General features: G+C 46.4%; 1 protein-coding gene, 1 long non-coding RNA gene and 1 pseudogene across 2 annotated transcripts; all 3 read right to left on the reverse strand.

Moving 5' to 3' along the window:
- LOC127341836 (disease resistance protein Pik-2-like) lies at nt 1-7,430 on the reverse strand. The gene is made up of 6 exons (XM_051367775.2): nt 7,262-7,430; nt 7,069-7,154; nt 5,895-6,992; nt 2,539-3,156; nt 214-2,195; nt 1-128 (listed from the first exon to the last, which is right to left on the reverse strand). Exons 3-5 carry the CDS (start codon nt 6,963-6,965, stop codon nt 252-254), a joined length of 3,633 nt encoding a protein of 1,210 aa, XP_051223735.1. The 5' UTR covers nt 6,966-6,992; nt 7,069-7,154; nt 7,262-7,430; the 3' UTR covers nt 1-128; nt 214-251.
- Nucleotides 7,431-10,822: 3,392 nt separating this feature from the next.
- Nucleotides 10,823-18,762, reverse strand: LOC139835971 (uncharacterized). The gene is made up of 3 exons (XR_011751436.1): nt 18,046-18,762; nt 17,777-17,936; nt 10,823-11,044 (listed from the first exon to the last, which is right to left on the reverse strand). It is a non-coding gene; the product is annotated as an uncharacterized lncRNA (long non-coding RNA).
- A 529-nt stretch (nt 18,763-19,291) lies between these two features.
- LOC139831156 (disease resistance protein Pik-2-like) lies at nt 19,292-21,247 on the reverse strand (annotated as a pseudogene).
- Nucleotides 21,248-21,872: the final 625 nt, after the last annotated feature.

Raw genomic sequence — 21,872 nt, forward strand, 5'->3', positions numbered from 1 at the left:
CAGCAACTGAGTTAATAAGTATGTTACATTGGTCAAGGACATGGTGTCCTGCTAATTATCAGTACACACATCGAACTACTATACATAATCAGGTGCACCATGCGGCTTCAGGACAAGTGATCCACCGGCTGCACGAATGAAAAGATCAACGCTTAAATGGTGACAAATAACCGCATGCAAATGGAAACACAACAGTATGTACTCCTAGCTTACCTTGGATTGTTGGGCGCAGTAGACCTCCATGATCTCGTTCAGACCATCTTTATGACAGGTAGATTTGGATTTTTTGCGAGCTCGGCCCTCAGGTATGCCAAATCGTCATCATAATAGCCACCTTCAAGCAGAACCTCCTTCAGGCTTGCCAGAGATGGTAGCCCCGAGACTGTCCGACTATTGATCCATGCCGAACGAAACTCGAGCAGCTCTAGCTTAGGGGTTGCTCCTTGTTCAAACTTCACAAATAGCGCCTTATTTAAATACTCACTGTGGATCAAGAGCGAATGAAGTTCCAGCACCACCAGGTTCAGGAACATGTGTGGACGGAATGTTAGACAAGCATTAGTCTGCTCGAACGACTTAGTCAACAGATGCAGTGATGCCAGGTTCGGTAGATCCCCAAGGACCTGTATGGCATCATCATGCTCTGATATCTTTGAGCTCCGCAGCTTAAGCTTTACCAGATTCCTTAGCCCCTGGATCCATTCCGGTAGTTTGACCAGGTTACCATACAGCTTGAGGCTCTGCAGCTTTTCTGGAAACGAGAACGTTCCATCCAAGCAGCCAGATAAACCAGGCTCCCCCTCTGACCGGATTGACAATGACTCCAGCCGGCTCAGACCTTCAATCGCTGAACAGAGCCCTTGCCCGTTCTCCTTATTCACACCAGTCACTCCCAACTTACGTAACTGAGTGAGCCCTTTTATGTCCTTTAGAACATCCTTACCCCCCCGTGCGATGTTCACAACACTCAATGTGTGTAAGGCTTTCAGCTTCCTCATGCCACTTTGCACTAGAACACCATGCAAGTCCAGGCGCATCGCAATAAAAGGGCCATAATAGCAGGAAAGAGCAGTGCATGCATCATGGCAATTAAGGTCAATGCCATCATAAAGAATCTCAGCTGCAGCTCTCCTCCAACAACAAGCAATCCCTGTCACGAGAAACATAATACATGGTCGGTTGTCAAGAAACTTTGGAATGCCATCAAAATTGTCTTCATATGAGCCATCCTCATCATCCGGTTTCCTACCAGAACAAAGATAGCTTAGCTTCTGGAGATTGACGATACTCCTCGGAAGCTTGATTATTCTCGTACCTCGGACATCTAGCGCCACGAGTTCTCTCAAGTTACCCAATGAATCTGGCAGGTGATAAATAGCATCACATCCTCTTAGAGAAAGATATCTTAGGTGAAGAAACTTCCCAATATGCTTCAGGTGATGATCACGTAGACCTGTTGTGTCTTCCAAGTCCAGCACTCGTAGTAGACTCATCTTGTCAGAAATAAAAAATGACTTCCACTCACCAAAAACTGTTACTGATCGTACACGGGACATGTCCACTATGCTCTCGAAATCACTCCGATCTCCTTTCCAATTGCCATTTATAGCAAGGTGGCGCATAGTGCCTTGGCTATTTGAACTGCAACCTTCCTCCACTGTAAGAACAAGATTTTCTTCCATCGACTTTGAGATGCCGATTTCACGGATGAGATCATGGATTTGGCAGGAACCAATTCCTTCTATACCATGAATTGACTGTTGAGATGGTAAAAGCATGCTCCTGCTTATAAGTTCCATGAAGTAGCCATCCAGGATTTCCTCCGCAGACTTACCATGCACCTCCCTTGAATATCCCTCTGCAGACCAGCGACGTACCAAGCGTTTCCGTCCAACCATGTAATCCTCAGGAAAGATAGGCATATACAGGAAACAAGATTTGAGGTAGTACGGTAAACCATCGTAGCTTCTCATAAGGATGGTTCTTATGATCCCAATCTCTGGATTCATCACCAACTCGGCACTGATATGCTCATTCAGTTTCCTCCATTCCATAACGGTTTTTGGTTGGTTTGCCAAAAAGCCCCCAATGGTGACTATTGCAAGTGGGAGTCCATTGCATTTCTTTAGGATCAGATTTGCATGTTCAACCAACTCAGGATACTCCTCATCCATATTGGTAGCCTTGCCAAATATCTGAAAGTAATACAAGTTCAGGTCGTTAGCACTTTGAAAATGAAAATGGTACAAATTAAGTCTTGCTACTTGTGAGAATGTGATGAAATACAATTTTCTGCTTTAAGATGTACATAATCTTATTAAATTATTGCTGGGTTGGTCGAACATATTCTATAGTCGAACTGGGATAGCTAACTCTAACTACGTACATGGCAGTGAGAAAAAGTAGAGGTAGGCCACATGGCATTACATAGTAAAAAATATATAAGAGGTGTAATTATTTTGCGAACTAATAGGTCATATGTGTATGCTGTTTGAATCTACAAAAGAAATAGAATACAAGATAATACCCTATATGTACCTTTTTGGTGAATAGGTCAAGTGCCTTGTCGTCTTCCAGACTTCGGAGCGTGTAAATTTTTTCATGATTCTTTGAACAATGTGTGGCAATATCTTTTACCCTTGTGGTGACTATGATTCTGCTTGATGTCTGTGTTAGAGGGAAGTGTGGTATTATAGTGTCCCATTCTGCATTGGATGATAAATCATCAAGAACAATCAAATATTTCTTTCCTAGTAATTCTTTGTCCATTTCTGGGACATTATTATAGCCAAACTGCGAAGCTAAGTTCTGGAGGAGCTCGTTAACATTGAAAGGGCGCATAATTGTGGCACAAGCACGCTTCGGAAACTTGCCACTGAGCTTTTCATCTTGGTAGACATCTCTGACTAGTGTGGTTTTTCCAAGACCACCCATTCCCCACACGGAGATCACTTGAAGTTGGCTATCTTCAGTTGTAACTTGTTTGATAATTTCTTCCTTTTCTGTCTCTCGGCCAATGAGTTGAGATTCCTTTAAAACTTCTAGAATCGTCCCTGTGCGATTGAGCATCTTCCTGTTGGCAGAGTTGTCACTAACTGCAGTTCCCACATTTGAGCTAGGCCCGGCCTCCGTTAAATTTGTTCCATCTCGAGAACCCTAGGCAGAAGTCAGGAACTATCAGGTGTTGATTTGTTTTGCCTAAAACAATGTGCAATCTAGTTCTAAATCTTACAATATTTTTATTTCTTCAAGGTCAATAGAGAATATCTGGCAAACTTTATACCTAATCTAACTTGCAGCTCAAAGAACATATAACTAAACGGGACATATTGGTTCACTGTAGATGTATACCAAATCATGAAAGTCAAGAAAAATGGAAATGATCACTGCTACGGTGCTACCTACGATAGTTCCAATCACCATGGTGGAAAATGAATCGTACTAGGTGATGATTGGCAAGATATGGCCCCCACATATGATCGGGAAATTCATCTTTGTCATCAAAGGCAATCCTACAATAGCACTCATATATGGCGAACGACCAAGTGGAACATTATTTATTAATGAAGGTATTGTGTTTAGCTTTACACTACAACAAAGATAAATATGATAAGAAAAAAATATTAACTAATACCTCTCAAAATAATTAACTTATACGACACATGTATATAGTAATATTTTGAATGCTAGATCGGTATTATCCCGACCTTCCATCTTTCGTGGCTTACATTTTAATGTTAATTCCTTTGTAATATGACATGCTTTCATAGAAACTTTATAGACTAACTAGTAAGATAACATAATTCTTATTGGTGAAAGAAAAAAGACTTCATTTCGTCTGTATGTACTCATTTGATAACATAGCCTTCATGATTTAATCAGAATAACATGAATTCATTGACTAACTAGTAACATGAGAGATTTTTTATTGGTGAAAGAAAAGACTTCCTACTTCATCCCATAACTTACCTAATCAAAATGTTAATAGTATATAATTTTGAGGTGGGATATGCAACAGACCAAAATCTTAGATACTTGTAGACTTGCCCTTTTCGAATAATGCAATAAAAGTTGTATGCATCAATTGATACAGAGGTTGAGCTTCCCATTTTCGAAAAAAAACCCGGTAGACTTGTTGTAGGCATCACTTCAAAATCAACAACATAATTTTCAAATAAATTATTTGTAATTTTGTATATGTTGATGTAATGATTCTTTCCATTGTTCCTTTTAAAAGGTGTGAATTATGATTAGATTATATAAAAATATTTCTATTTAAAATTGATGACAAACATCTGGCATTCTATGTGACAAGAAGGTCTCACTAAAACTAAACGGTAAGTTCTATAGGACGGTGACCAGACTTATGATGCTATACGGAGCAGAATGTTGGCCCCTAAAAGACAACACATCCAACAGATGAGTGTTGTAGAGATGCAAATGCTACGGTAAATGCATGGCCATACAAGAAATGACCGAATTAGGAACGAGGTTATACGGGTTAGGTGGTGTCACCGGTCGATGAGAAGCTAGTCCAACACCGACTAAGAGTAACTCTAGCACCGTAAATCGTAAACCGTAAAATTGATAGTACAAGGCACTGAAAACACGAATACAGTCTCAAATCAAGGAAGCGAAGATCAGATCCCGTAAATGGGAACTGTAAAACGGCATATTAAGGAATATGCCAACAAGAGGACCTCCAGTCATAGTTTTTTTTCCTTTCCTTCTGCTTTTTTCCCCACACCTACTTCATCCTAGCCCAACAAACCGTCGGCGGCCCACCCACCTCCCTGCGCCCCAGCCGCCCACCACACCACCCCGCGCTAGCCTCCCACCCTGGTTGCCCTGCAGCAGCCTCCTGCCATGGCCGCGCCTGACTGTGCATGGCGCACTGGCCGCGCGTGGCAGCCGCACCGCTCGCTCAGGCACGCCTGCCCGCCCGTCGTTGGCGCTGCCGCGTAAGCTCCCTAGCACCACCGCCCCACCCTTCTCCGACCATGCCCTGCTCATGGTTGGCCTTGGTGGCCGATTCCGGTGTGTAGCGGCGGATTCTGGTGAGTTTCGAGCAAATTCGGGCAAGTCTTGTGGCGGAAGTGCGGTGGCGCATCCACTCCAACGAGGTTTGACCAGTTTACGGTGGCCCATCAAATTCAAGTCGGGTTTGCCTCCAAAACTGTATATACATGGTTCACAGGCTTGTGATCCCCTGTAAAAATATTGACGTGCCGGTATAGTTTACTGGATCTGGTCTACGCACGTTTTTGAACCAAAACTGTAAAAGTCACCAATTTTACAGATTTGACCTTTTTGCAGGATCTGCTAGAGTTTCTCTAAGGTGGTTTGGTCATATCCAATACAACAAGGGGTAGAGGACGAACAAAATTGGCATAGACGGTAACAGTAAAAAGAGACTTGAGGATTGGAATGTCCCTAAAATTTTGGTTTTTGATAGGACTGCATGGAAATTAGTGATCAATGTGCCGAAATGTTACTTTACTTGGATTTTTCTCTCTCTTGTTCTTTTGGTTTCCTTATGATCGGTTGGGTTTCATATCTAGCCTACGTAAACTTGCTTGGGAAAAAAAGCTTTGATTTCATTGTTATTGCAAAATTATAAACAAAAATGTTAAAAATAAATATTATTATAAAAATAAGAAATGTAACATTTTATCAGTTTTTATCTAACTTAAATGGAACCCAGATTTTTAATGGCCATTTCGGTAAGTTGAATGTAGATACAACATGATGTTTCTGATCATTGGTAGATACATTCCTTGTCTTGTACAATTATAACTAGATAATAACTAGATAATTTAATTAGAAGTGAAGATGATCCACAAGAACAACATGCGTGAGCATTAGTGAACCCTATTCAGGATTTTGAATATTACCTTCTCGTAGAAAGCATACAGATTGTGATAAGCTAACAATTGCTTATACTCTGGTGCTGTATCCTCGGGACCTACACACAAGCTTGCAACTCCAACTTGCTCTGCACACACCACAATTCGGCTTCCATGTTTATTAATCAGGAAGCATGGTTTAATTTGACCCCACTCTTCAATGGTGTGTATTTCATTAAGTATGATCAGGTAACTCTTCTCATTCACGTATCTCTTGAATTCACGAACCAACCTATTTTCCTTCATCCTCCGCATCTTCCTTAGAACTTGCAAATCCAAAGCTTTTTCTTTTTCTTTTTCTTTTTCTCCAGACTCTTGAAGAAAATTAACATGGAACTGTTCGATGATGCTTTGCAAGAATTCAGTTAAATTGAAAGGGCACATCAGCTTGCCAATCCAGGCTCGGCACTCAAACTTCTTCTGAATCATTGGATCTTCATAGGCATCTTTTATGATGGACATCTTCCCGAGGTGACCAGCACTTGTTCCTGACACCGCGATCACTATAAGGTCGTTGTCCTTCCTATTGATCAATCGAACGAGATCCACTTTTGCTTTCTCCCGCAAACGCATTACTTCGGCTGTGCCAGACATAGTTGTACCCTCAGCAACTGCAGACTGTCCGCCAATGGTTGCAGGCTTGGAGCTAGATCCCTTGATGAGATGGTAACGCATGTTCCTCTGGCTGACATCCTCCACATTGGCTCTAAGCTCCTTCATCTGCTTGGCCACACGGCGCCTATCCAGTAGCGTTTGATGGATACGCCACCAAGACTGCTTCTGTAGGCGTACAGCGAACTCCTGGAGGGAGTCCTCGACGTCATAGGCCACGTCACGGACTTGCTTCACCCAGACCTTGACCACCATGCTATCAACACCCTCATCATGGGCGACCATGAGAAAAGCCTGCATCATCTCAAGCTCATTGGTGATGAAGAGCTGGTCACGCCGGACTCCGAGCTGCAAAGCCACCTCCTCTGCCAAGGCGGATTTGGCATAGCTAAGGGCCCCATTCAGTACGGACTTCCCAATGCTTAGCGCCGTGGCCTCCATTAGCATGGGCAGACAGAGGCTGCACTGTTAATGCTGCTGATAGTGTTAGAGCTAGAGCAGATCTTAGGGACAAGGAACAAACAACAAACAAGAGGGGAGGGAAGCAAACCTTGGCGGCGGCAACAACCTAGACAGTTATCAAAATACCCTCAACCTCAAGATTACTGCTTACGGAAGCAACAAAGCATATGCAATCTGCAGTGCAAAACACACAAAAATAAGAAGTTCCTAATTAGCAAAGGAATGCCCCGATTAAGATTGACAATTCGCTGGCTAGAGCAGAAAAGAAAAACAAGAATTACCAGCAACGAAGGGCAAGCGATATCTGTTGGTGCATCGCACTCTGACCTACCAAAGGCTCATTGAAGAAGAGAAAACGGTACTGAGATTCTTTGCTTCCGGTTGTTGCTATTATTCCAGTTCCATCCTCAAAACTTTATTTTACTTTGCCTTCTTTTGGGAAAGAAGGATTAGATCATTTGGAAGAACAGGAGAAGGAGCTTGTTGCTTGTTGCTGTGGCATATGTATGCCTGGTGCCTTTACACTTTTCTTTGCTTTACTTTACTTTCTTTTGGGAAACAAGTATTCGATTCTTCCTATTGCATTCTGTTTCTCCCACACGTTAATTCTGTTTCTTAGAATTGGTTTGTTGTATCATGTATGATTCTTCACTTGTTCCTATGCAACATTACTCTTTGTCAGGAAAAAATACAACATTACTCTTTGGGGCACTGAAATTCAAGAAAGCATTGGTCAAAGCAAACTGCACCTGTGAAGACAAGTCATGAGAAGCCAAGCATAAGCGATCAAGCTCAGGGACATGGCCAATATATACTGGGGATTTTCACAGTACCAAGTATCCAATATTTTTTTGAGAACCCGCAGGAGAGCTGCGCGTCATTGTATTAAGCTTAAAAGAGAAAAACCCGATCCAGTTTATAAGGTAAACCGGACCCAAAACCCTTACACATGAAGCCTTCCGACGAACAACCCACACCTAAAATGCGACAGGCACACACGCCTAGCCCAACCACCGGCCAAGAATGCCCATGATCAGGACACAGAGCGACGAGACCGCGTCACAACCAAAGCAGAACATCTCGAAGGAGACCAAAACCCAAGGAAGGCACACATCGACGTACAACCCACCCAAAAAGCCTAGAAGAGTCGGCGGGTGGATGGCAGGACCTGACCGGACCTGAGGAAGCATCGCCAAAGAGATGTTGGCACCAGTGTACATTGCGCCCTCAACACCCACGCTCCGAGTGGCGGCCAACCTTGTTTTCGAGTACTGACATGGGACTCCACGAGCAACCCGAACAGCACCTCCACGGAGGGGACGACGCCGTAGCACCACTCTCGCCGGAAGCAGCCGGATCTAGGGTTTCCCCGTTGCTCGGGGAGGAAGTAAGATGAACGGGCAAGACGACGCCTTCAAGAAGGTGACGACGCTCGCGAGCGCCGTCGTCGTCCTGCAACGACATAGGGATTTCTCCCGGCCCTTCCATCGGCTCCACGGTCCGCCAAAATGGTACCGGGAAAACAACGGCCGGACGCGCCACCCACGAGAAGCCGCACTTAACGCCGGCGAGGTCGACAACCGCCTCGGCTTCACCCCGGCAAGCCCTAGATTGTCGCCGGCCTTTTCTACATCCCCTCACCGGTAGGCAAGCGGCGCGGAGCCCTGCAGCGACCTCTAGCCACGGCCATGAGGGCGACCGGCGACGGAGGCAGCCACGCCAAGGCCAGGCCACCACCGAGCCGCACGGGCTCCATGCGAAGCACGAGCCACACGGACGCCGCTCGAAAGGCTGCGACCTCCAAAGCCGGCGAGGCCCGGATCGCGCGACGGCCACGCGGTATTTGGCTCGGCGAGCACGGACCACGCCGCCGGCAGGCCGCGCTGCCCGACCCACACCGCGCATAGCACCACCGGCCCGCCTCACCGCGCCCGGCCGTGCCTCTGCACCGCCGCGCCCACCGCCGCCTCTCCGCGTGACTCAGAGTGCCGCCGCCTCTGCGCGAAAAGGAGACGAAAAGGAGCCCGCCTACCAAGCCCAGAGCCTTCGGCGTCGGGGCGCCGCCACCGGCGCCGGCGCCGGCGCCGGCAGCGGCCGGTGGAGCTCGGGATCTGGGCGCTTTTTTGGGTTAGGGTGCCCTCCGGAGTCGCCCGCGCGAGCGACCCGGGAGGGAGCTTTTTCGTTTTTCTTGTTAGTTTCCAAGTATCCAATATAATTTAACCCAGTTTTTGGGATACAGATTAGTGCAAGCACTCAAAGCAGACAGGTTCAAGCGCCTGGAGCTCCAAGCATGGGGCATCTATCTTCAGTACAGAGTCCTGGCCGAATTCAGAGGAACACAAAACAATTCTTCTGTTTTGCATTCCAGTAAGATTCCACCATGTTCCTATACAATTCACGAGTTCTCCTTGTTACAGAATAGAGTTATCGAGTGGTTCAATATCGGATGAAGCTCGGTGATCAGGGGGTACGTGAGCACCCTCTAACTGGTTGCCACGTGTCTAACACCGTTTACTGTCCGTGAGAACAAAATTGGAGAGAAAGAAATCCCCAATCTCCCAAGTCCTGGCTACAGGAGAAGCGGAGTTCCAAATCAAGTCTACAGGCTCCAAGAACCAGACCATGGCGGCCCAAATCGAATCTGCGGGAGCTCGAGGGGGAGGCCATGGCGGACGAGCTCGAGGGGGACCACATCTTCCTCTGCTTCTTGTTTCTCCAAATCGGATGTGGGAGGAGTCTAAATCAGCAGCAAGCAGCACATCCGCATCCGGACCCCATCAAATTCGCTGTGCTGTTGGAGCTGCTCGATTCCAGGTCGTGGGACATCGCTGTGCTGTTGGAGCTGCTCGATTAGCTTGGGAGGGGGTCAATGGAGGCGTGGGCGTGGCCCATGGAGGCGGGATGGGGTCGAGCGCTTCGTTGACATGATTCCGTGGCCCAAATCGAGACGAGCTCGCGCACGCGGCAGCAGTAGCAACCATGAAGAGCTTGGCCATGGACGAGCGGGTGTTCTGCCCGGACTGCCACCGCGCGACGGAGGTGGTGCTCGACCACGCCACCGGCGACACCATCTGCACCGAGCGCGCGCTCGTCCTCGACGCGCACTTCATCGACGAGGGCTCCGAGTGGCGCACCTACAGCACCGACGCCGCCGCCGGCGGCGACGACCGCGACCCCAGCCGCGTCGGCTCCACGGGCGACCCCTTCCTTGACGCCAAGCTCTCCACCGGTGCCCAGGATGTTGACCAACTGCAGCAGAGGTCCGGGCGGGGCGACGACATTTAGCGCCCAGGGACGACATGCGGCGCGCCTCTGGCGGTGGGAGGCTGAGGTAGGAGATGAGATTTGGTGTTTGGGGTTCCATGGGGAATTTCATGGTCGTTTGATGGTCGTGAGTATCTACTCGTGGAGATCCAATCTAAAAGCTAATCTAACGGTGTCTAGGGGGTGCTCACGTACCCCCTGATCACCAAATCCACTCTCGGTTCAATATTATACAAAAATGATTGTTTAAGTGTTAACACTGAAAATACAGAAACATGTTGTACATATATATATTAAGACTAACAGACTCGGTGCAATCCATATGTATTTAGAGGAAAAAATCAGTAAAAGACCTATAATGGGAAATTTTCCTTTGCGATTTTCATGAATACTGCAGTTTACAAGGTGAACCCAAATAGCTTTTAAGAACAATTCCTCGGTTTTGCAATCCAGTAGAATAACAACATGTTTCATACAGAAAGAGACTAAATGTACTGCTATTACCATTTTTGAAAGCATCGAGTAACTCATTGGTTTAATATTATTACAGATATGCTAGTTATTTATTAAGACTGGGGATCTATAAAAAAATTCGTACAGAAATTTATATCCAGACCAAGAGGTGGATTAAAAAAGGCAAAGTAACAAACTTATATAAAAATTCTGCAGGGAAGGTGCAGCGTCAGAATAAACAGCGTCCAAATCAGATTGCAGTCAGCAAATATATTGCAAAGATGCACATCTCTCAGTTTGCTAAATTGAGGAGCGAGCTGTTGTGGACCTTCAGATTCAGTCCAAATCTGCACCAGAAAGAAGAATGAAGCGGCAAGAATGTATCATAAAGCAAGCAGTATACACTGTAATACATAAATATATAAGTGTACTGCTTTTACTATTTTTGGCAACATTGAGTATTGAGTGGTATAATGTAATACGAGCATGCTGATTATTTGCTAACGGTGAATACTAGAAACGTGTCATACAGAAATTTGTTGTGCTAACCTTGATGTGCCTGGTCACGTTTACTTTAGCATTTCCAATAATAATGTAATTGCCAGAGGCTCGCTGTGTTCGTGCTGCGGCAAGATAGGATTAGCGTTTACTCTTTCTTAACGATCGTGTGTGTAAACGTTGGCCACGATTCCGTCTGTGGGATGGCACAGAATTACCGGATCGAGGCCGACATTGTAGGATCAAAGGGAATAAAAGGAAGTAAACCAGAAAAGACGCAAGTTGAGCGCGTCGCCAAAAAAACTGTCTCTGCGTTCTGTCTTTCAGTTTCGTCAGGTTGGTGCTCTGATGGCGTCGCGAATTCATCCACCACTAGTAGAAACAAGGGCTTTTATCCTGTCCTCGAAAGTGCTTTTGCACCGGATTTGGCACGAACCGGTGCTAAAGGGGTCATTAGCACCGGTTCGTGCGGTCTGCACGTCCAGGGGGCATTAGCACCGGTTCGTGCGGGATCTTTTGCACCGGTTCGTAACACGAACCGGTGCAAAAGGGTTGGCGTCAGCCACAAACTCTTTTGCACCGGTTCGTGTTACGAACCGGTGCAAAAGGTTTTTCTGCTCCCCACGCACCCCCCCCCCCCCCCCCCCCCCCGTGGATCGCCTTTTTTAACACTGTAAAATAGAAAAGAAAATGATAGATTATTCAAAAAATAAAATCTTTTGAGATTCATGTATGTTATGCAAACTACTATTAGGGAAAATTAACAAATTTGAATTTTCACATTTATTGCAAAAAATGTTTGAAAAATGGTAAAACCGCATTAACTTTTGCATACGACGTCGAAAAAAAACGTATAATATATCAAAATCATCGTGGGAAAAAATTCCAAATGAAAATATGAAAGCAGGAAGATTTTAGTTTTTTTCCAGAAATTTAGGATTTCATATTTTTTTATTTTTTAAAATTAAAATTAATAATTGCATCCTGCATAAAGATTGCTATTACTTTTAGCAAATTATAAGATTTTCAAATTTTTAGGTTTTAGGTTTGGCAAAAAAAAATTAAAAAATTGAAAATAATTAAAAATAATACAAATTATAAAGTTAATGTTTATTTATTTATTCAAGATTATTATTACAACATTACTTTGGTTTATTAAAATAATTATTTGAAATTCGAACAATAAAGAAATATGACATCGATCGACATGTTAATAGGATTGATATGATACTACTATCACATACATGCGCGCGAAGCACTTGGATGCGGGATGGAAAGGAACTTGGAAGTTAAGCGTGCTAGTGCTAGAGTAGTGGGAGGATGGGTGACCGAGCGGGAAGTTTGAGCATGAGTAAGTAATTGGATTAGAGATAAGGGTAGTTAGAGACTAACCTTGTGAAATAACTAAAATATTAGAAATTCCGAAAAAAGAAAAAAAAAAGGGAGTAGAAAATAATTCAAAAAAATGTGTTTTTCTGCCGCGGCAGCGTTTTGGGACATTTTTCTGCCGCGGCAGACCCTTTAGCACCGGTTCGTATTACGAACCGGTGCAAACTCCCCGCCCCGGCGCCCCACAGCCGGCCACGTGGAGACCCCTTTAGCACCGGTTCGTAAGCGAACCGGTGCAAAAGGGGGGGGCCTTTTGCACCGGATGGTTTGCACCGGTTGGCCATCCGGTGCATATGGCCATTACCAACCGGTGCAAAAGGCCATATTTCTACTAGTGCACCAAATCTTCCACCGTGATCGTGTTGTGTGTAGTCAGGCCTGTGATCTAACACTTGGCATCAGAGCCTTAGGTCTGTGGAGGCGTTCGTGGTGGCGGAGTTGTGGATCGGTGGCGAGAGGAGACGGTGACCAGAGATGGGGGACAAGACACCACTTGGCGGCGGCACTGGTGGCAGCGGTGGTGGGAGGTACCAGACGCCCGCCAGGAGGCAGGATGCCGACGCCGGTGCGGTCGTCGTTCGAGCTGCGCCGCGAGGTGGAGTGCCTGTGCACTACCCACAGCTCACCGGCACAAATTACGGCGTGTGGGCCGTGAAGATGAAGATCATCATGCGCACCCTCGGGTGCTGGTCGGCAATCGACGGCAAGGGCGCGCATGACCAGAGCAAGGATGAGGACGCTTTCGCCGCACTCTCGCAGTCACTCCCAGATGCGATGGTCATGGCTATCGCGGAGTTCGACACCGCAGCGGAAGCGTGGGAGGCGATCAAGCAGATGCGGGTCGGCGACGACCGCGTCAAGAAGGCACGAGTGAAGCAGCTGAAGCGTGACCTTGACCGGATGCAGATGAACGACGGCGAGTCCGTCACAACATTCGGGGAGAGGCTGACTACACTCGCCGCCGAGATCCGAACCCTAGGTGAGAAAATTGATGATGAAAAAATCATAGAGGTGTTGTTTAGTGCGGTGCCAGAAAGGTTTTCAGATGTTGTCAATACGATTGAGCAATGGGGTGATCTCACCACGATGCCGGTGTCAGAAGCCATTGCTAGGCTGGCTGCGTTCGAGAGCGGTCAACGTGGTCGTCGTCGGAGCGGCGGCGGGAAAGACGAGCAGTTGTTGCTCGTCACACGGGCACTGGAGCAGTTAATCCAAGGCAAGAAGGACAGTGGAGGCACGGGCAGTTCAGGCTCTAGTGGCCGGAAACCCGGGGGAAAAACTGATCGTACCAAAACTGTCAAGAACTCGGATGGTGACCGAGGCAAGCAGAAGAAGAAGGGCAATTTTGACATTGCCAAAGTCAGGTGCTTCAACTGCAATGAAAAGGGGCACTTTCAGTCAGACTGTCCAGAGCCAAAGAAAGAAAACGTGAATTTGGCAGAGAGGGAGGATGATGATCCGGCACTGTTGATGTTAGAAGCATGTGTGCTGACTGAACAGAGCGACAGCCTCTCCGAGCAAGTGTTTCTGAATGAAGAAAAGGTCATACCCAAACTTTTCGGCTGTCAAGAAACCTCTTGGTACCTTGATTCCGGTGCCAGTAACCACATGACTGGGAGTCCAGAGAAGTTTGCAGAACTGGATCGCTCCATCCATGGAAAAGTGAGGTTTGGTGATGGATCAGCAGTTGAAATCTGTGGACGTGGAGCTGTGCTGATGCAATGTTTGACAGGGGAGCACCGAGTCCTGTCTGATGTGTACTTCATCCCAAGATTGAAGAACAACATTATAAGTCTGGGACAGCTAGAAGAAAACGGCTGCAAATACACTGGAGTTGACGGTGTAATGACAATCTGGGACAGGCAGAGAAAGGTGCTCGCTCGGGTGCCCAGGACGCGGAACCGCATGTACATTCTGAAGATCCAGCCAGCTGAACCAGTGTGTCTTCTAACACACGCAGCTGAGGCTGCCTGGCTCTGGCATATGCGGTACGGACACATCAATTTCAGGTCACTGAATTCGTTGTCAACTGAGAATATGGTTGAGGGAATGCCACGACTGGAGCAAGTGAACCAGATATGTGATGGGTGCATGGTCGGCAAGCAGCGACGTCTACCGTTCCCTGCTCAGGCTGCTTACCGCGCACAACAACAACTGGAGCTGTGGCATGGAGATCTGTGCGGGCCTATCTCACCGGAAACACCCGGTGGCAAGAGATATTTTCTGCTACTAGTGGATGACTTCTCAAGGTACATGTGGATAGCTCTACTACAGAGCAAGGATCAAGCCCTTGAAGCCATCAAGCGGATAAGAGCTGCAGCTGAACTGGAAATGAATCTGAAGTTGAAAGCCTTGCGAACTGATCGAGGAGGTGAGTTCAATTCAGATGAATTCATTGCATTCTGTGAGCGTAATGGGATCAAACACTTCCGCACCGCTCCGTATTCGCCCCAGCAGAATGGGGTGGTTGAGCGAAGGAACCAGACTGTGGTTGGAATGGCTAGGAGCCTCTTGAAAAGCATGGGTATGCCAGCGAGGTTTTGGGGCGAGGCAGTAACCACAGCTGTGTACCTACTGAACCGTGCACCAACCAAGAGTGTGAAAGGTGTGACGCCCTATGAAGCTTGGCATGGAAGAAAGCCCTTGGTAGAGCACTTGAGAACCTTTGGATGCACGGTACATGTGAAGAGTACGGGGCCAGGACAGACCAAGCTGGCAGATAGGAGCAGGCAAATGGTTTTCCTTGGTTACGAGACTGGTTCCAAGGCATACCGATTGTTTGACCCCGAGAGCAGGAAATTGGTTGTCTCCCGTGATGCCGTCTTCGAGGAGGACAGACCCTGGGATTGGAGCTCTCCCAGATCAATGCAGGAAGGCGACCATACACCACTCATCGTTAATTACCCAGATCAGACAAGGGAAGGTGTGGGAGTAGTCACGGCAGAAAATCCTGCCGTCGCAGACGAATCAGCAAGAACCCCAGTCGCGGCAGAGAAAGCAGTGGATACTGATCTGACTTCGCAGCTGCACGACTATGGAGTTTCCCCTCCTTCAACTCCTATCAACTCAGTTACACACAACACTCCGTGGTCCGAGCCATCTCAGGGGCCACAAGGCAAACGATCACTCGCGGAGGTTTATGCAGAAACTGAGCCTGTCAATATGGAGTATAGTGGGCTGTGCTTGTTCGGCCTCGAAGAGCCCTCAAATCATGTCGAGGCACTGAGGGAATCCTGTTGGAAGCATGCGATGCAGGAAGAATTGACAGCCATTGAAGAAAACAAAACCTGGGACTTGGTTGAGCTGCCCAAGGGTCATCGGCCCATTGGATTAAAATGGGTATACAAGCTGAAAAGAAATCCTAGTGGACAAATAGTCAAGCACAAGGCGAGATTAGTTGCAAAAGGATATGTGCAACGACGCGGCATTGACTTCGAGGAAGTATTCGCCCCAGTTGCTCGCCTCGAATCTGTGCGTTTGCTGATTGCATTGGCTGCACAATTTACTTGGAAGATCCACCAGATGGATGTGAAATCAGCGTTTTTAAATGGTGACCTGGCCGAAGAAGTGTATGTCAGCCAGCCACCAGGATTTGAGGTCGAAGGGAAAAGTAGTAAAGTCTACAGGCTGAAAAAGGCATTGTATGGCCTCCGTCAGGCTCCAAGAGCATGGAACTACAAGCTGGACAAGACACTATCTGCACTTGGCTTTGACAGATGTCCATCTGAGTCCGGCCTGTACCGTAAGAAGGTGAATGAATCTGTCCTCATCATTGGTGTATATGTGGACGATCTAGTTATCACCGGAGGTGACAACAAAGAAATTGAAAACTTCAAGAGACAAATGAAGTCCAAATTCAGCATGACTGATCTTGGCCTGTTGAGTTTTTACTTGGGCATAGAAGTGAAGCAGACAGAGGGAGGAATTACTCTCTGTCAGTCAGGTTATGCTACAAGAATTCTGGAGAAGATGGGCATGTCAAACTGCAATCCAGCCCAGATCCCCATGGAGCCGAAGCTAAAACTCAGCAAGGAGAGTCAATCAGACGCGGTTGATCAAACTGAGTACAGAAGTGTGGTAGGAAGCTTGAGATACCTGCTGCATACCAGGCCGGATCTGAGTTTTTCAGTGGGATACGTCAGTAGGTTCATGGAAAAGCCTACCAAAGACCATATGATGGCAGTCAAACACATCCTGAGGTATGTGAAGGGAACTGTCAATGTAGGATGCAGCTACAAGAAACTCACAAGCAAGCCAAACCTGGTGGGCTACTCTGACAGTGATCATGCGGGCGATGTCGATGATCGGAAGAGCACAACAGGGGTGTTGTACTACTTTGGACATTGCCCCATAACGTGGGTTTCTCGGAAACAGAAGATCGTAGCGCAATCATCGTGTGAAGCTGAATATGTGGCTGCAGCTTGCGCAGCATGTCAGGGAGTGTGGCTGTCCCGACTTCTGGGGGAACTGCTAGGGAATGGAGGTTTCAGATTCTCAATCAATATCGACAACCTGTCAACCATCTCCCTGTGTAAGAATCCAGTGTTCCATGATAGGACCAAACACATTGATGTGCGTTACCACTTTGTTAGAAGCTGTGTAGAGGAAGGCAAGCTGGAGGTGGAGCATGTTAGAACTGATGAACAACATGCAGATATTCTCACCAAGCCGCTGGCGAGGTTTCGCTTCCAGGAGCTAAAGAAGAAAATCGGCATGTGTGTGGTAAGCTCAGGACATCAAGCTTAAGGGGGTGAAGTGTTGTGCTAACCTTGATGTGCCTGGTCACGTTTACTTTAGCATTTCCAATAATAATGTAATTGCCAGAGGCTCGCTGTGTTCGTGCTGCGGCAAGATAGGATTAGCGTTTACTCTTTCTTAACGATCGTGTGTGTAAACGTTGGCCACGATTCCGTCTGTGGGATGGCACAGAATTACCGGATCGAGGCCGACATTGTAGGATCAAAGGGAATAAAAGGAAGTAAACCAGAAAAGACGCAAGTTGAGCGCGTCGCCAAAAAAACTGTCTCTGCGTTCTGTCTTTCAGTTTCGTCAGGTTGGTGCTCTGACGGCGTCGCGAATTCATCCACCAAATCTTCCACCGTGATCGTGTTGTGTGTAGTCAGGCCTGTGATCTAACAAAATTTATATGCATAACAAGATGAGGATTAAGAGATCCAAAGTAACAGACTTACACAAAAATTCTGTGGGAAGGTGCAGCTCCAAGGACAAATATATTGTCTAGAAACATGTCTAACTCAGATCGCAGTCAGCAAATATATTGTGAAGATGGACATATCTCAGGTCGCCGAATATAGGAGTGGGCTGTTGTGGACCATCAGGTGCAATCCAAATCTACAGCAAAAGAATAAAGCATGAAGTGTATAACATGAAGCAACCAGTATATATCAAAATAGATTAGTAGTATGAAGTAGATGTACAGGGGATTGTAGTACAAACTTACGATTTGGGTGCGGAAATCTCGTCGCAGGATGGAGACGCTTCTGTCACCAAGGCAAGGCACTCGCTCTGCACAAAGCGTGCCTTCCAAGACAGGGCATGAGATTCCAAGGTTATGTGATCAAGCTGAGGAAGGAACGTAGACAAAATAAGCCGGGCTGTTTTCACAGTACCATGTTTTAGGACACGGAACCTGTGAGCACCCAGTTTCAAGCCCAACGCGGACAGGTTCAAGAGCCTGAAGCACCGAGCACGAGGCATCTATCTTGAGTACAAACTACAGCGTCTTGGCCTGCTGAAGTCATTTGCTGAATGAACTCCAGGAAAGGACATCTGAATCTTCGATGCAAGCCACTGCAGGCTTAATACTGTGAGTGTGTGATCCATCTGAACTTGTGAAGGCGACAGGTCAAGCTGTCCGGACAAAATTAATTGGGCTTGGCTCGGATGAACACCATCTGCGCAAACCGTGAGCTCGGCGCCATTCGGTTTCCCACGACGGCATGCTGCTTCACAGCAACTCCAGCCTCCATGTCAATACGTCATGTGGTGTTCGCCGTGCGCTGGGAATGGGGTGAAGAGGTGATCCACCGGGTCTGCGGAAGAATCCGGCCGATTCCACCGTCCCGCTAGGATGGGGCCGGGCGGCGTCGATGGCGGGGGGGCGCGTCCGCCGCATCCTGGCGCTGGCGATCGGGACGGGACGGGACGAGCGGAGAGGTGTTGCAGCGGGATGGGAAAAGGATGAAGCTGAGACCAACATTATTTTTTTTCTTTATAGCCACAAATCTAGATATTCCTTTTTTTTTTTGCGGGGCACAATCTAGACAGCTGAGACCAACAGTTGCAGAACGGTACTCAATGAGTCTAGATTATTATCAGTTTGAGAGAACATACAACAAATGCACCGATACATACTCGATGTGTTTTCAACTTTTCATCATGACGGGAATACTAATTAGCGATTCAGATGGAGGACGTGCACAAAAAGAGACAGCAACTGAGTAAATAAGTATGTTACATTGGTCAAGGACATGGTGTGTCCTGCTAATTATCAGGACACCGATCGAACTACTATACATAATCAGGTGTAACATGCGGCGTCAGGATAAGTGATCCACCAGCTGCACGAATTTAAAGATCAACGCTTAAATGGTGACAAATAACCGCATGCAAATGGAAACACAAGAGTATGATGTACTCCTAGCTTACCTTGGATTGTTGGGTGAAGTGGACCTCCATGATCTCGATCAGACCCTCTTTATGACCGGTCGATTTGGATTTTCTGCGAGCTCAGCCCTCAAGTATGTTAATTCATGTTTAACATAGTCACCTTTGAGCAGAACCTCCTTCAGGCTTGCCAGAGATGGTAGCCCCGAGAGTGTCCGACTATTGATTGGTTCCCAGACGAACTTGAGAAGCTCTAGCTTAGGGGTTGCTCCTTGTTCAAACTTCAAAAATAGCTGCTTATTTCTGTCCTCGATCAAGAGGTGATCAAGTTCCAGCATCACCAGGTTCAGGAACATGTGTGGACGGAATGTGAGACAAGCATTACTCTGCTCGAACGACTTCTTCAGCAGATGCAGGGATGCCAGGTTTGGTAGATCCCCAAGGACCTGTATGCTTCATCATGCTCTGGTATCCTTGAACTCCGTAGCTTCAGCTTCACCAGATTCCTCAGCCTCTTTATCCATTTCGGTAGTTTGACCAGGTTACCATACAGCTTGAGGCTCTGCAGCTTTTCCGGAAACGAGAACGTTCCATCCAAGCAGCCAGATAAACCAGGCTCACCCTCTGACCGGATTGACAATGACTCTAGACGGATGAGACCAACAATCGCTGAACATAGCTCTTGGCCGTTTTCCTTATTGATGCCAGTCACTCCTAACTTGCGCAACTGAATGAGCCCTTCTATGTCCTTTAGAACATCTTTACCCCACATTGCGATGTTCACAACACCCAATGTGTGTAAGCCTTTCAGCTTCCTCATCCCACTCTGCACTAGAACACCATGCAAGTCCAGGCGCATCGCAATAAAAGGGACCAAATGGCAGCAAAGAGCAGTGCATGCATCATGGCAATTAAGGTCATTGTCTTCATTGTCTTCATCAAGAATTTCAGCTGCATCGCTCCTCCAACAACAAACAATCCTCGTCATGAGAAATATAATGCATGGTCGGTTGCCAAGAAACTTTGGAAAGCCACGAAATCTGTCTTCATATGAGCCTTCCTCATCATACGGTTTGCTACCAGAACGAAGATAGCTTAGCTTCTGGAGATTGACGATACTCCTCGGAAGCTTGATTATTCTCGTACCTCGGACATCTAGCGTCACGAGTTCTCTCAAGTTACCCAATGAATCTGGTAGGTGATAAATAGCATCACATCCTCTTAGAGAAAGGTACCTTAAGTGAAGGAGCTTCCCAATATGCTTGACGTGATGATCACGTAGACCTGTTGTGTCTTCTAAGTCCAGCACCCGCAGTAGACTCATCTTGTCAGAAATGAAAAATGACTTCCACTCGCCAAACACTGTTACTGATCTTACACGGGTCATGTCTACTATGCTCTCGAATTCACTCTGATCTCCTTTCCAATTGCCATTTATAGCAAGGTGGCGCATGGTGCCTTTGCTGTTTGAACTGCAACCTTCCTCCAGTGTAAAAACAAGATTTTCTTCCATCGACTTTGAGATGCCGATTTCACGGATGAGATCATGGACTTGACATGAACCAATTCCTTCTCTACCATGCATTGATTGTTGATATGGTAAAAGCATGCTCCTGCTTATAAGTTCCATGAAGTAGCTATCCAAGATTTCCTCCGCAGACTTACCATGCACCTCTCTTGAATAGCCCTCTGCAGACCAGCGACGCACCAAGCGTTTCCGTCCAACCACGTAGTCCTCGGGAAAGATGGGAATATACAGGAAACAAGTCTTGAGGTAATAGGGTAAACCATCGTAGCTTCTCATAAGAATGGTTCTTATGGTCTCAATTTTTGGATTCATAAGCAATTCGGCACGGATATGGTCATTCAATTTCCTCCATTGCATAACGGTTTTCGGTTGGTTTGCCAAAAAGCCCCCAATGGTGACTATTGCAAGTGGGAGTCCATTGCATTTCTTTAGGATCAGATTTGCATCTTCAACCAACTCAGGATACTCCTCTTCCATATTGGCAGCCTTGCCAAATATCTGAAAGTAATACACGTTCAGGTTGTTAGTACGAAAGCACACCTCATTTAGTACTTCGAAAATGAAAATGGTACTCCCTCCGTTCTCTTTTAATTGACTCGGATTTAGTACAAAGTTGTACTAAATCCGAGTCAATTAAAAAGGAACGGAGGGAGTACACGTTAGTCTTGATACTTGTGAGAATATGATGAAATGCAATTTTCTGCATTAAGATGTAAATAATCCTATTCAATTAACTTTCTGGGTTGCTCGAACAGATCTCTATAGTTGAACTGAGATAGATATGTACATGGCCATTTAAAATAAAAACAGGCTCAATAAGCAATCACAACCAACCAGAAAAACTAGAGGTAGCCCACATGACATTACTTAGTAAAAAAAGATATACTATGTCAGATGTGTATGTTGTTAGAATCTAAAAATATCCACTCTTTCCTCAAACCAATAGAATACGGGATAACACACTGTAATAACCCAGAACATAGGAACAACGAAGGGTAGATTTAGAAATGGGATGTGCATTTCATCGCAAAACGGGGGAAATTTTCGCGCCTTATTGCAACTAAACCTAAGAGGGATCGAGGTTCTCTCTCATTTTGCACTTAGGGATAGGCAATGTGAGTTGGGGAAATTTC

The sequence above is a fragment of the Lolium perenne genome, chromosome 1 (genome assembly GCF_019359855.2).
Source record: "Lolium perenne isolate Kyuss_39 chromosome 1, Kyuss_2.0, whole genome shotgun sequence".
In the NCBI taxonomy this organism is placed as follows: Eukaryota; Viridiplantae; Streptophyta; class Magnoliopsida; order Poales; family Poaceae; genus Lolium; species Lolium perenne.

Coding starts and splice junctions, on each gene's coding strand:
- LOC127341836 (XM_051367775.2), bottom strand. CDS start 6,965: ATGCTAATGGAGGCCACGGCGCTAAGCATTGGGAAGTCCGTACTGAAT. Junction 3,157..5,894: donor TGTATGCTTTCTACGAGAAG/GTAATATTCAAA, acceptor ACTTCTGCCTAG/GGTTCTCGAGATGGAACAAA. Junction 2,196..2,538: donor TTGACCTATTCACCAAAAAG/GTACATATAGGG, acceptor TATTACTTTCAG/ATATTTGGCAAGGCTACCAA.